This window comes from Ornithorhynchus anatinus, chromosome 19 (genome assembly GCF_004115215.2).
Source record: "Ornithorhynchus anatinus isolate Pmale09 chromosome 19, mOrnAna1.pri.v4, whole genome shotgun sequence".
In the NCBI taxonomy this organism is placed as follows: domain Eukaryota; kingdom Metazoa; phylum Chordata; class Mammalia; order Monotremata; family Ornithorhynchidae; genus Ornithorhynchus; species Ornithorhynchus anatinus.
Window position 1 is genome coordinate 33,934,937 of NC_041746.1, and position 15,115 is coordinate 33,950,051.

The 15,115-nt window shown below is 45.6% G+C and overlaps 1 protein-coding gene across 1 annotated transcript in view; it reads right to left on the reverse strand.

Moving 5' to 3' along the window:
• The window catches only part of ATG5 (autophagy related 5), a 91,690-nt gene that overhangs the window by 73,019 nt on the left and 3,556 nt on the right, over positions 1-15,115 (reverse strand). The window contains exons 3-4 of the mRNA XM_029047358.1: positions 11,519-11,646; positions 1,801-1,879 (exon numbers count right to left, since the gene is read on the reverse strand). Of these exons, the coding sequence (XP_028903191.1) occupies positions 1,801-1,879; positions 11,519-11,646 (207 nt within the window). The remainder of the gene's footprint in view (positions 1-1,800; positions 1,880-11,518; positions 11,647-15,115) is intronic.

Sequence of the window (15,115 nt, forward strand, 5' to 3'; positions counted from 1 at the left end):
TTTCGCAAGACCTATATGCAGCCACATTCACATGTTTAGAGTGGAATTTTCTCCTTTCAGAGATCTGATTTCTACAGACTAAACCTTAGGGTGACTGGATTACCTGGATTCCCAAGAGAGGAGGAGATGAGAGAGAGAAAGGCAGAGGAGGAAAGAGAGGGAAATGGAGAGGGAATGGAGAAATGGAGGTGGAGGTTGGGGTAGGGGAGAAGGCTACTCACTCAACAACCAAAGTTCTCCTTTGCCACCACTGTCTTCTCTCTGACTACCATGGCCACAGCCACCACTTAGACTAGGCAGTTTGAGGGGGGAATGCGGTGGGAGAGATGGGGATGACTTCCCAGAACACCCTACTCCATGGTGTCCTAGCATTAAACATGTATGATTGGAAGGTGATGATCCTAATGGGCAGACATGCCTCACATTTCTTTATAGTTCACAAATGAAATTTTTTTCAGTGTTGCCTTTTGGCAACTATAAGGGGATATGCAGACATGACACAAGAGGTATCTGAACTCTTTTGGCCATTTCTCATCTTACCCACTCTAAACAAAGAAAAATAAACTAGACCTGTATGTTTTTTAATGTGATGGGTTTCCAAAAGACAAGGATTTTTTTTTTCCCCCTACAAAGTCTTGGGGAGATTGTCTGCATAAACAGTTAGGAAACTGAATAGCTTCCAGTTTTGCTTAGAGTCCATTTTCAAATTCCCTGCCATTAGTAGGCCAACTTTAACCTGGCCCAAAATGTCTTTTACATGAATATATATGTTCTTGGGTCCTCAGCTTAATAAGAACGAAATCCACTGAAATGCTATGAAAGTCACTAAAGAATGCGACCCCTTCCTCCGTGTCAGTGGCCCAACTGCAGACCTGAAAGTTCTTATATGACTTTCTTTAGGGTGTAACTGAGGATTCAGTTTCAATTTTAATTCAGGGTCAGCCCTCTCCTGATCAGTGACCACCCTACTTCCAGAATGTTTGCTTTTTCCTAAGATATAGTAGCTGAGCCCAGTTGCCCAGTCCCCGAGGAGATCCAGGGCATTTGATTTGGCTGTCAAGAACATCGGCTCCCCAGAATGACGGACCACCCAATTGGACCGCCCAGATCAGCATTCAACTCCTTCCCGAAAATGATTGACACGCCCTGGTAAGTGAAACCACAGCCAGCAGCAACCTTCCTCTGCTGCCTCGCCCCAGCTTGGGCCAGCCAGCTGCTCGTTGGCTTGTGCACCAGTTCCTCCAGGGGCCAGCTCAGGAGACTCAGTGCCTCTGGAGGGGGCGGGTCATGTATCACTCCAAGAATGGACTCGGTTGAGAGGAAGTAGTGCAACACGAAGGGTGGGGAAGGAATGGGGGAGGCAAAGGGGGTGGAGGGGGCCTCTCTTCTATGCACCACATGCTGGGAGGTTCTGGGGGGCACCGAAAGCCCCTTCCATCACCAGCTGACCTAGGAGCCATAGGGAGAGGAATTAGATTAGTTGGAAGTCGGTACACATGCTTCTGAACCCTGGCCTGCTACCAAAACACCCTAGAATTTTGTAGCCAATGTGGGAGTAGCAATTTTTCCTTTAATCTGTCCCACAGAAATCAAATAAAATCATTTTTAAGACCCATAGAGGAACTGATATCAAAAAGGGGTTTTAAATGGCTTTGCTAGAGGTTCGGAGGAAGGTGAGGAATAACCCTTGCTAAAAACCAATGACACCTCTTGACCAAAAATTACTGTAAAAAAATTAAGTTCCTCTTGGGATTCCATTCTGTTCCAGAGATGAGACATGCTATGAAACCCACACTCTACCTTAAAGTGCACGGTGATGTTCCAAGGAAGGGCTGTATTTGATGCAAGTAGGTCAAAGAGCAAACCGATGGGATAATGCCTAAAAATGAAAGAGGGAAGCATTTAAGGCAAGCACGGACACTTACAGTGACAGCAACAACACAACATTCATTCCCAGAACATGATCTGGCATCATAATGGAGGGAAGTCCAATCACTTATCACTTGAAGGCAAAATTGAATATTGGTTGCCCGCCTGGGCTCCCGAGGTACAATTTTCAGTCAAGGGATGGGTTTGTTTTTTCCTACCAACCGACTCCATTTCAGTTTAAGAGTGCCTGAGACATGGACTAGGCTGAAAAGGTTTGTGTATCGAGTTGCTGATGTTTTCCTCGCAACACTCATGACTCACAAAATCAGATGACAATAATTCAGCCTGTGTTTCCGGCCATCTCCCATTTTTCATTCTCCTTCTAGGGGGCACCCCATACTCCCAGTCCCAAGCCAGCTTCAGGTCCCCATGGACCTGGCCCCTGTCACTGCTGACTGAGCTCTCTCACTGCTAGAGAATGCTGTGTAGCCTCCCTTGGCTCAAATATTTCCCACCCCCTCACTTGAAAGACTGACTCAAAAAGACTGATTAAAACACATCTCACTTTTCCATTAGATAATGGTAAGTCTACTTAGCATAGATAACGGCATCTCCAGCCTCTTAGTATAAGGTGTCTTTCAACTGAATGATTCAAAAGATAACAGTGAAAAAACTAAGCCTTCTATTTACATGCATGCCGGAAAAAAGTCAAATTCAAACTCTTTTCTTCTTGGTAGACATTTACATTGCTATGTGACCATGAAACTATGTGGATTGTGTTTTTTATCATTTTTTTTCATCTACATGTATGGTTCTGATCAATTTGTTGGCTCTTGGGAATACATTCATGCACTTTAAGTCTGGGGAGTAACTAGACTTCACCCATCATGGACCTAGTTAAGCTCATTCCCGCAGTCCAGTGGTTCTAAAAGTTCATCTTCGTGCCCTGGGCCCTTTAGCAAATGTGGTTCCTGAAATGAGATCAACCAATAAATCAACTGTATTTATTGAGTGCTTACTGTATGCAAAGCACTGTACTAAGCGCTTCGGAGAGCGCTAATAGAGTTGGCAGACACATTCTCTGATCACGACGAGCTTAAAGTCTAGAGGGAAAACATTAGTACCAGGAGTGGAGAGTAAGTGCAAGGGGACTACTGGTGACTCATGAGCAAACCACAATCTTACTGGTCCTTGACCTCCACGGCATTTTGAAATGAACACGCAAGGGTGAATTTACAACCTGCAAGGTGGAATCAGGAAAATCTGTATTTCAAAGTCCTGTTTAAATCTTCAAATGTACACAATCAAATCAATCAGAGGCATTTATTGAAGGCTTACTGTGTACAGAACACTGTACAAAGGAGAGTACAGTACAACAGAATTGGTAGACATGTTCCCTGCCCGCAACAAGCTTACAGTCTAAAATATTAGACACGATCGCTCCACCACTCTGGGAAAGAAGATGCAGTGGGGAGAGAAAGACTGAGGAAGGAGTCACTGTTTGACAGGCAATTCTGCTTTCATTCATCCCATATATTATCAGGAAAGATTGTTTCACTTGGCAGTTTGCAAAGAACTAAAACAGGCTTTTTGTCATCCTTAAAAAGCCTAATCCATTTTTTCTACAGAATCAGCATTTCAACTCTAGCCCACCCAGTGTAATGAATTGCCTTTCCAGATAAATGTGGAACAGCACTCTTTTAAGAGAGGCAGTGCTTACTCCAGGGCTGGAGATGGACGGAAGATGCTCCCAACCCTGGATTTGATGGCCCAGAAGATGGGCCCTGGCTCTGGGCCGGTGGGAGCCTCAGAAAGCTAGGAACGGGAATCCAGAAAGAAAAGAATTGAGTGCCTCGGGTGGCGCCTCATCAGATTCACCGATGCTCTTTGCAGTTACTCTGCCCTCCGGCTGCTCCTGTCCACCAGGCACCTTCCAGGTCTTAGAAAGCCAACAGACTCAGAGGAGTCTTTCCTTACCGATGATTTTTTTTTTGCTTCTGGAATGCCAAGACCAGCTCAACATACAGTCTGCTGATTTCCCAAAAAGCAGACAGTAAGCAATGCATTGTTGTCTTGACCGAGAAACTCCCATCCCCAATCCCACACTTGCCCAAACCGCAGTTTGTGAAAATCAGAATGTTCATGAAAAATGGGACTGTCTTAGAGAGAGCTCATTTGAATTTCCACCATGGGGATCCACTACTCACAGCACAGCTTCAGCAGTTGGCAAATGCTTTCTTGCAGCAACCTGCAAGTCATAGCAGTCTCCCTGCCCTCCTCCCCATCTTCCTACCTCAGAGACCTGAGAACAGTCCCTTTGCCCTGCAGACCAACCCTGAATGCCAGCATGGCAAGCCTCTTGCCTCCATAACCAGGAAAAACCCTGAGCTCAGCAAAAAAACAAAAAAACAAAAAAGAACACAGACAAGATCAAACCGGCATTATGTCGTTGCCAGGTGGCTTCCGCAAACTTTCCCCCATTAAAATATTACCGCTTCACAGGAGAAGGTGCACTTTTGGCCCAAAGCTCAGTTTGCTGAAGAATCACAAAAGGCTTTTACAAATGTTCATTAGGCCCCACACTTCTGAAGAGTCTCTGCTTTCCAAAGAATTAAAGTCCTAATCTGGAGATGTCGTCAATTACTGAAAAGTAACACGGCAAGTTAATGTCAGCTAGAAACCAGACTCTAGAACTGTGCAGCTCTCCTCTCCATTTCAAGTATAAAATCACCTTCCTTTACCTCCTCCAATCAAGGAGGTATTAAGACTGTGAGCTTCATGTGGGACAGGGACTGTGTCCAACCTGATTAGCTTGTATCTACCCCAGTGCTTAGAAGAGTGCTTGACACATAGTAAGCACTTTACAAATACCATTATCAGTATTAATATTATCAAAAGCAATCATTACTTTTTCTAGACTGCAAACTCCTTGTGGCCAGGGAACACGTCTACCAATGCTGCTGTACTGCATTCTCCCAAGCATTTAGTACAATGCTCTGCACACAGTAAGAGCTCAATAAATACCACTGATTGATTGATTTACCTGGAAAAAAAAACTACTCCCAGGGCATATGTTTGTTCATCCCTTTATCTCAGGCAGGTATCTGGACTAAGCTTAGAGAGGTGAACTCCAAGTCATCAGTAGGAGGGGTTAAGTATTACTATTTCCTGATAGCAATGAAGTAATTTACTTTGCATTCACACTAAGGAAAACAGCTTCAAACTTGATGGAGTAGTGTCTTCAAACCCACTGTTACAGTGAAAGTGTGATACTAGACCATCAATCTAGTGTAAGTATGAAATAGAACCCTGTGGGGCAGATAACCAGTGATTCAATGAAATGATTAGTAATTGTAGGAATTCACTATCACACATATTCCCTGTCAAATAGTAGTAAAAGTGTGAACACTTCTAAAATCAGAGCAGATCAACACAGAGTACTGACAACAGCTGTTTATTAGTAAAGAGAAAAGGAGCTGTTTGACTTTATTCAAAAAGGATCAAAACCAATCGAACTGTTGCTTCTCACTGGGCAGAGAGAGAATGTGCAGCTCGTACCACACTATACATGAAATCTAAAGGCTTATATGATATCTCATTCTTTATTACATAAATGAATGCGCCTCAGAGGATCACTTAATCTTCCAACACATTGTACAAATGAGCCAAGAGACAAAGTTAACACATCTTAGGGAACAGCATGCATGGAAAATGTGACCTGTAGCTTCAAAAATGAAACAGATACATGTAAACCAGGAAAATCATTCAATTTAGAAGAAATGAAAACAATTCAGATCCAAGACCGGCTGATCCCCGAAGGCTGGCATGGAAATCCAAGGCCCTTGATATATACAGGAATGGCTGATGATCACCCGGGGTGTGTTGGGTGAGAGTCTCGGAAAGGAGAAATTTCCGTTGAGCAGTCTGACCCCGGTGATTTTTTTGCAGCAGTCGAGGCTGAAAGGACACTGTAGGGGGAACAGGTTCACTGCAATCACCCACTGGCTCCAGTAGTCCTTCCTCTAGGGGGGTCCGGGCTGCAGCTCCTCACGATGCTCTTCCTCCACTTTCTGGCCCCAAGTTTGGCTGATGGTGTTTATGGATGGGGGAAGACAGGAGGTTGAGGCTGGGCCCAAAGAGGGGATTGCTTAAGAACCTGAAGACCCCCATCCAGATCCAGAAGTATCCTGACTCCTTAAATTATAGTCTCCTTTTCCCCCTGCCCATTCCCACCGCACCAGTCTTTCCTGGGTTGGATTTCTCCGCTGAACCCAGGTTAGCCGGCATCTCTCGACTCATTGGGCACTTTAATGGAAGAGGCCTGCAAAGAGACATTATTTCCAAATCTTTTAAAAGAAATCTTGTTTGACTCGGTCTCGAGAGTCATGGTTCTTCATAGGTAAACCAACATAACTTGGTACTCCTAGTCAATTAGCGTTTGCACTATGACCTGAACAAAACCTTACTGGAGCAGCCCCATCTTGCCTTCAAGCCAACCAGGGCTGGCTAGCTCCAGGGTCAATCAATCGGCAGTATATTTTTTGAGTCTGCTCTCTGAGCCAAGATGGAGACACAGCTAGGACACCACTAAGGGTGATGGGTAGAACTGAGGCCAGGCATCAAAAAAGGAATAAGACAATCTAGAAACGCCCAGACCTTAGAAGGAAGCCAAAGTGGGGGAGGGGGGAAATCCAGGAAATAAAGACCCCAAGATCTAAAGGCTCTTCCGTAGGGTCTTATTTTTAAACTATTTAGTGGTCCAGCTACAATTCACGAAGCTCAAGCGCCTAAGACCTTCTCTTTTTTGCTACTTCAAAGGAGGGTGAGATAGCAGCACAGATGTTCTGTTGTAAGTACCAATGCCTGGTCAAATGATGATGGTCCAGGGACCTATGTTGGGAACTCTTCCAACATCAGCAGCAGCAACAATACCTGAAAGCTTTACCTAGGCAACACTTTCCAGCCTATAGGGTTCTAAGAATTCCCCAGCAGCCCAGGGAAGTGAAAGTCCCCTACAAGAACCACCGGAAAGGAGAGTGATGGGCCAGGTTCTACGATTAATGCAACAGGGAACTGGAAAAATTCCACCCTCAGCCAAAATATAGGCCACTCCCACCAAATGATATAGATTGCCACAAGTATACATGATGTTAATGTTACACAATGACACCCTTGCCAGGAATTTAGCGGCAGATCATGGTCTACCCACTCCCCACCAGCAGAAAAGAAATAACAAGTTCCCTCTTGCAGGAACCTAGCATGACCATTCAAGTATTTCAGGGACACCTTATTACACTTTCTCCCAGGAGAAAGGACTGAACTTGAGGAGGTATTAAGAGACGGTCCTGAAAAAAGAGTTTTCCAACACCCAAGGCAAACAGGCTACTTAGTCACAGAGAAGTAAAATGACAAGCACTCTTTTCTGGGGGAGGTTTTAAAGTTACCAGCATTGGCACGGGCTTCAACATTTCAGCTTCCATTTTGAGTTCCACCATACATATCAAGGGAGCATTACTACCATTTTTAAGAAGTTTCACTGACTTGAGAGCTTAATCCATCAATCAATGGTATTTACTGAATGTTTACTGTGTGCAGAACTTTGCATTATGTACTTGGGAGAATACAATACAAAAGAGTTGGTGGATATCTTTCCTGTTAAGTCTAAATGAGGAGTTAGATATTAAAATAAATGACAGATAGGTACGTAAGTGCTGTGGAGCTGAGGATGGAGAGAACATCAAAAACATCAAGTGATTAAAGGGCACAGATCCAAGTGCCAGGAAGAGGCATAAGGGAGAGACGGAGTAAAGTATAAGGAGTGGGAGAAATACCATGAAGTGTCATGAACCCTTGCAACACTTAGCTTTGGAAAGTTAACCTCCAGCCAATCAATACCACGGTCTGATTGACTGCGGTAAGAGGGAAGACTAGCGCTTTGACTAGGTGCTTCTTGGTAACAAATGTGGAAGGGTGGAGCACCCTCTGCTGGCTAGCTCACTCCAAACCTCTTCTAAAAACAAGAAAATTGGCTGAGTGAACAGCATTTTCCCTGGAATTTTAGGGGCTAAGGGTCAAGAACACCCAAGCAGTCAGCACAAAGAGGAGGTGATTGATCACCACAGAGCCATCCTCTCCACTGTCTGTGCTGGGATCCGCAGGCAGGCCGTATGTGCCCTCCCTGATGCCAGCTCCAAAACCAGATTTCCACGTGTCAAGGAACCATGTAGAGACCCTTGTTTCTGGGGCAACCTGAGAGAAGCAAGACCAACCCTACCCAGCCAGCCACACTTGGCCACAGTCAGCCGGCAAACCAGAACAGAGGACATGAGACCAGACTATTGAAGTGACCTAACACAACTTTGAACATCACGACTCCTCCTGAAGTGGCCTAACATGACCTTGATCATCATGACTCCTGGAGCCCTTTTTGTAAGAATAATAATTATGGTATATGTGATTATTATGTGCCAAGTACTGTACTAAGCACTGGAGTAGACACAAGATGATCAGGTCAGTCCCACATAAGGCTCACAATCTACATAGGAGGGAGAACAGGAATTGAATTCCCATTTTAGAGAGGAAGTAACTGAGGCACCGAGCAGTGACTTGCCCAAGTTCTCCATCAGCCAGGTGGCAAAGCCAGGATTAGAACACAGGTTCTCTGACTACCAGGCCCGGACTCTTTCCACTAAGCCACGCTGAAGGCAGGCGGCATGTCTACCAAGCACTTTATTACACGACTTAGCACATGGTAAGTGCTCAATAAACACCATTACTACTTAGAGTTTTTACTGGCACAAAATTGCTTGTTCCCCCTACAGCTGCCAAGGGCCGCCCGACTACAACACAGTTATGGGCATTGGCAGGAACTGGCAGAGCACAGGTCTGATATCTCCCACGATGCAAGATTTCCCATGCACGCCGCTGCCAAAATATGCTCATGGAGAAAGGCAAATGAAGTCTGTAGAGTTTTAATATCTTCCAGTCTTTTCCCCTGAGTCATTCAAAACCACTGCAGCCACAGATCAGGCCACAGACTCCCTTAGGACAATGTTTCAAGAGCAAACCATTCCCGGATCAGGGGAAGAAAGACCAACACCACCACCGGTGGAAATGGGAAGCCGTTTTGACCTTAATAATGATGGTAATCATGGTATTTGTTCAGTGCTTACTATGTGATAAGCACTATTCTAAGCACTAGAGTAGATACAAGCTACAATACAAGGGTTGGACACAGCCCCTTTCCCACATGGGGCTCGCAGTCTTAATCCCATCTTCCAGATGATGTAACTGAGGCACAGAGAAGTGAAGCAACTTGCCCAAGATCACACAGCACAAGTGGCGGAGCCAGGTCACCAGCAACTGCTATATTGTGGGGACAGTCATCTGCCATCTGAAATCCTCAAAGCTTTGGTGGGGAGGACATGGTCCAAAAAAAAAAAAAAACCCTGCAAGGTAGTTTTGCTTACATGAAGGTTTACTCTATGTAACTTCTCATCCAAATACGGTTCTGATCCAAATGGGTCCACTGTCCATTGGCTTTTTTGTGCCGAGTACAAACAGCAGGACCACCCCTAGCCCTATCTGGCACCAAGAATGGTTCTAAAGCATTTATGTATTTGTGGCTATTTGTTTATTTAATTCACCACTCAGGCTCACCTTTTCATGCTTCCACTATCCACTTCAGTGTTGCTACTGAGTGGGAGGGGCAGTAATAGTAGTAATTACAGTAATGGTATTTATCAGAATGGCTCACTCCCCAACGTTCTTTGCTACTCTCCCACTCCTTGCTTTAGCTCCTTCCCCACCACACATTCCTAATAGAGAGAGAAGCATCTCTAGATTTCGCTACCACACTGATCCAAGCACTTATATTATCCTGCCTTGATTCCTGCATCAGCCTCCTCAATGACTTCCCTGCCTCCTGTCTCTCCCCTCTTCCAGTGCTCACTTCACTCTGCTGCCTGGATCATTTTTTTCTAAAAAAAATGCTCCATCCACTTCCCCTCCAGATTTCTCAAGAACCTCCAGTGGTTGCCCATCCAACTTGCATCAAACCCATTGCCATCAGTTTTAAAGCACTCCATCAGCTCTCCCCATTCCACCTTACCTCACTGATCTCCAATTACAACCCAGTCCACACACTCTGCTCCTCCAAACCCTACCTACTCCCTGTATCTCGCACTCACTGCCTATTCCTCTGCCCCCACTGGAAGGCTCTCTCCCTTCATATCAAGAGACAACCACCCTCCCCAACTTCAAAGCCTTATTAAAACCACACCTCCTCTAAGAGGCCTTCCCTGCCTTAACCCACTCTATGCTGACATAGTCTGTAGGCTCCTTGTGGGCAGGGATCAGGTCTACCTGCTCGACTGTACTCTACCAAACACTCAGTACCATGCTCTACATACAGAAATCTCTCAACAAGTACCACCAATTGACTGTTTACCCCAGTGCAGAGCAGAGTGCCTGACACCTAGTTAAATGCTTAATACAACTAACTTTTAAAGGAAGCAAAATAGCACTTGCCCTGTCTCACTCCCATCCTTTGCATCTGAAAAGTGAGTTTACCAAAAATGCGCATGGGTCATCTAATTCTTTCCAAAGAATGCAAAGCCTCTAGAGCGTTTTCAAGGAGCATAAGTGACTGGTAAGTTATTTTTTAAATTGGTAACTGTTTATTAACACATGGAGAAAATATGAGTTTAACTCAGTCATTGACAGAATGTTTGCAGGACACTGTCCACCTAGTAGTTCTCCCAGAGGGTGAGGGTGGGTTCTTACAAGACTTCAGAAATCCATAACTGGCACCGCAGCACTATCCAGTTTTGCAGCCAGGTAAGCACACACACCTTTTCTCCAACACTCCAGCACACTGCACCCGGACATTCCCCAATTCCAACATAGGTCCGGCCCAAACATGCAGGGAAGTCATCTTGGACCCTTAGAGATAGGCAAGGGTTGAAAATGCTGGGGAGCTAAGACTCAATCAGTCAATAGTATTTATTGAGCATTTACTGTGTACAGAGTACTGTACTAAACGCTTGGGAGAGTACAACCTAACAGAGTTGATAAACACGTTCCCTGCCCACAAGGAGCTTTCAGTCTAGAACCAACATGAAAGAGGTGGTTCCTTCTAAGAGGCTCCCCATCTAATAGGAATATAGACACCCCTGAACTGTCTGTACACAAGGGGACCGGGGGAGGAAGGGAGAGGAACACAGAGGACCATAGCAAAAGGAGCTCTCCCACCCCCACAAAAAAAAAAAAAAAAAATATTGTAATCAACATTGGCAGTTTACCTAAGCCCTTTCTAAACCTGACTTTGTTCAATTGGAGGACGCTAATCTGAGCAACCGGACCTACTCGCTAGGGCAGGAAAGAGCTACCTACGGCCCTCTGGACATGCTCACAGGTTGTCCCGATAGCCTGTGAGGGTCTGGATCCCCTGCCCCCACTCCCACTTCACTCCAAGGTGCTATGGCAGCAACGAGGAGGAGGGAACAAGTGGGAGTAAGAACCCAGGCAGGTTTTTCCCACAATCCAAGGTTGTTCACGCTATAGGTGCAAACACACAGGCTGCATTCTTAGGTCATCACCAGTTTCTTCCAGAGCCCCAGAGCTCAATGATTCAGAAACGTTCACTCACCATTTCAGCGGGGTGCCTTCATACTCAAACCATATTTCATTAATATCCTCTTGTCTCATAACCTTCTGAAAGTGCTTTTTCACTTTGTCAGTTACGAGGGTTAGGTAGCTCACTCTTGGTAAAAGCAACTGGAAGGGAAATAGGCAAAAGTAAATTTGAGTTAAGATCTACAAATATGGAAAATAAGGCTATGTTTCTGAATTACAGGGAAAAACTAATCTCTGCACTATCATAAATACCACAACTGCCTTTATAGAGAAGTTATTGTTTCAAGCATCTTAGAATTGTTAGTGCATGCAACTGATTTAGCCCAATTTAACACACAATTCTTGGTTAACTCTTCTTCATCATTCATAGGGGCTGAAGACGCAAGTGTACACAAAATTACAGGAATAAAAACCAGAATTTATTCCGCGACTTTGGCAAACCACCCTTCTCATAACTGTATTTTGGTCTCTTTGAAAAGTGAACCCTACTGTAGTCGCTAACAAATCATGATAAACAGGATAAGTCCCACCAACGGCTCCTGGAAAATTAAAAGCAAAATGGCTCACTTGGGCTTGGGGGTCTCTGAGAAGATAAAAGGTTGGGACATTTTCCTTAGGAACAGTATCAGCTGAGAAGGACAATAAATGTTTCTGATGGATTGATGTAGACATCTGGGAAATCCACCTTCATTTGAAGAACGCAAACCCTGAAGGTCATTTACAAGCAGGTTCTCGACACACTGATTTACTCACGGGGCAAGTTTACAAACTGTACTCATGTTAACAAACAAAATACATTCAATGTGAAGACTTCTTTTCAGGGCTCAAACAGACTCACCTCTTGGAAGCAGTGAGGAAACCACCTAAGGTGGCACGTGAAAGGGGTTTACCCGTTCCAGCCTTGGTTTCCCGACGTGGGACATTATCTTCCTTCTGACTGCTCAGGCTACGGGGAACTCAATCAGAAGACTTTGAAAGTCAGCATGCCCCTTGGCTCCCCTAAACCCACAAGCTTATTAACTCGACAACAGATCAGTGTGCAGGATGTCCTCTCCCCAAAGCCATGCCTCCTAGCCCCTCAAATGCTGTGCTCACTGATCCAAAGGTACCAACAGTAGTTATTGAGCGCTGTGTGCAGAGCACTGTACTAAGTGCTTGGGAGAGTACAATATCACAGAGTTGGTAGACCCGCTTCCTGCCCACAGCAAGCTTACAGTCTAGTCCATTACAGTCTAGTCCATTTCCCAGAGGCAGAAGTGAGGGAGGAAGGAAATCAGGCATTATCACTTCCTGTTCAGTGGGACTCCCATTGGCAATCGACCCATCCTGCTACATCAGGCATTTTATCACCATGGACTATGCACTCTTGCCGACATGGGAGAGGTTTCCCCACCAAATTTCTTTCAGGTTCTTAGGCAAAAGTCATCAGGGACCTCCACAGTTACCATTCTGAGTCTCCACAGGGACCTGCACAGGTACCAATTTGAGCCTCCATCCTCTGTCCCACAGACCATCAGTGCAAACTAAGGAATTCCCCAGGTCTTTTGCCTCTGTCCTTTTCTTCTGAGAGCTCCTTTCACAGCCCGCCCCTGCAGTCCCCACACCGAGTCCCTAGCTGGCTTCTAAGTCTGCACAGATTTGAAGACTCTTTGCCAAGCAAGTAAACTTCAGAGAGTACAGATGGTGAGGAGGGCACAGCATCCAACGTCCAGAAAGGCTGATTCAGGGCAGAGGCAAAAATCCTCCATTCTCTCAGACTTCCCTCCCCTCCCTGCGGGGCTCCATTCCACAACAGTACTAATAAAAAGAATAACAACAGTATTTGTTAAGTTCTTACTATGTGCCAGGCTCTCTATTTAAGCACTGGGGTTACAAGCTAATCATTGGACACAGTCCCTCTTCCAAATGGGGCTCACAGTCTTGATTCCCATTTTACAGATGAGGTAACTGAGGCCCAGAGAAGTGAATTGCCCAAGGTCACACAGCAAATAACTGGCAGAGCTGGAATTAGAACCCAGGTCCTTCTGATTCCCAGGCCTATGCTCTATCCATTAGGCCATGCTGCTGCTCTAGGTTCAATCCCCAAACACAGGCAGGTTCTCGTATGGACCAGCTTGTCCTAGAGGCACATAAATGTCTTCCTTCCCAGAAAATTAAGTGCATTTCTTCTTTAGGAAACACCTCTACAAAACAAGCTTCCTAAGCCGGCAGGCCACTGCTGGACCAGATGGAATACGCTTTAGTGTCACCATCAGGCAGGAAGTACCACACCTCCCCTCCCCTGGGACTGTGTGAAAGGAAGATAGTGAACAGAAACAGGGAAGAGTGATGGTTTCACCTACAGGAATTTCCAAACTATTTTTTTATGGTACTTATTCAATGGTATTTATTGAGCGCTTACTATGTGCAGAGCACTGTACTAAGCGCTTGGAATGAACAAGTCGGCAACAGATAGAGAGACAGTCCCAGCCGTTTGACGGGCTTACAGTCTAATCGGGGGAGACGGACAGACAAGAACAATGGCAATAGAGTCAAGGGGAAGAACATCTCGTAAAAACAATGGCAACTAAATAGAATCAAGGCGATGTACATTTCATTAACAAAATAAATAGGGTAATGAAAATATATACAGTTGAGCAGATGAGTACAGTGCTGAGGGGATGGGAAGGGAGAGGGGGAGGAGCAGAGGGAAAGGGGGGAAAAGAGGGCTTAGCTGCGGAGAGGTGAAGGGGGGGTAGTAGAGGGAGTAGAGGGAGAAGAGGAGCTCAGTCTGGGAACGCCTCTTGGAGGAGGTGAGTTTTAAGTAGGGTTTTGAAGAGGGGAAGAGAATCAGTTTGGCGGAGGTGAGGAGGGAGGGCGTTCCAGGACCATGGGAGGACGTGGCCCGGGGGTCGACGGCAGGATAGGCGAGACCGAGGGACGGTGAGGAGGTGGGCAGCAGAGGAGTGAAGCGTGCGGGGTGGGCGGTAGAAAGAGAGAAGGGAGGAGAGGTAGGAAGGGGCAAGGTGATGTAGAGCCTTGAAGCCTAGAGTGAGGAGTTTTTGTTTGGAGCGGAGGTTGATAGGCAACCACTGGAGTTGTTTAAGAAGGGGAGTGACATGCCCAGATCGTTTCTGCAGAAAGATGAGCCGGGCAGCGGAGTGAAGAATAGACTGGAGCGGGGCGAGAGAGGAGGAAGGGAGGTCAGAGAGAAGGGTGACACAGTAGTCTAGCAGGGACTTGTTATTTGTTAAGTGCTTATTATTTGTAAATCACTGGTCTAAGCACTGCAGTAGATACAAGTTAATTAGGTGAGTCCCACATTGGGCTCACAGTCTAAGTAGGAGAGAGAACAGGAGAACTGAAGCACAGAGAAGTTAAGTGATTTGCCCAAAGTTACAGAGCAAGCAATTGGCAAAACTGGGAATAAAACTCTGGGCCTCTGACTCCGAGGCCCATGTTCTTTCCATTATGCAAAGCTGCTTCAAGTGCTTCCCTCCCAAAACCTGTCTCTGATGAATCCTGACTGCTTTCTAAGCAGATATTATGTTAAATTAAATTGTCAGCCTACATCTGACCAGATCTGACCAGACATGAGAATTTCCATCTGGTACTGAAACGACCCAATATG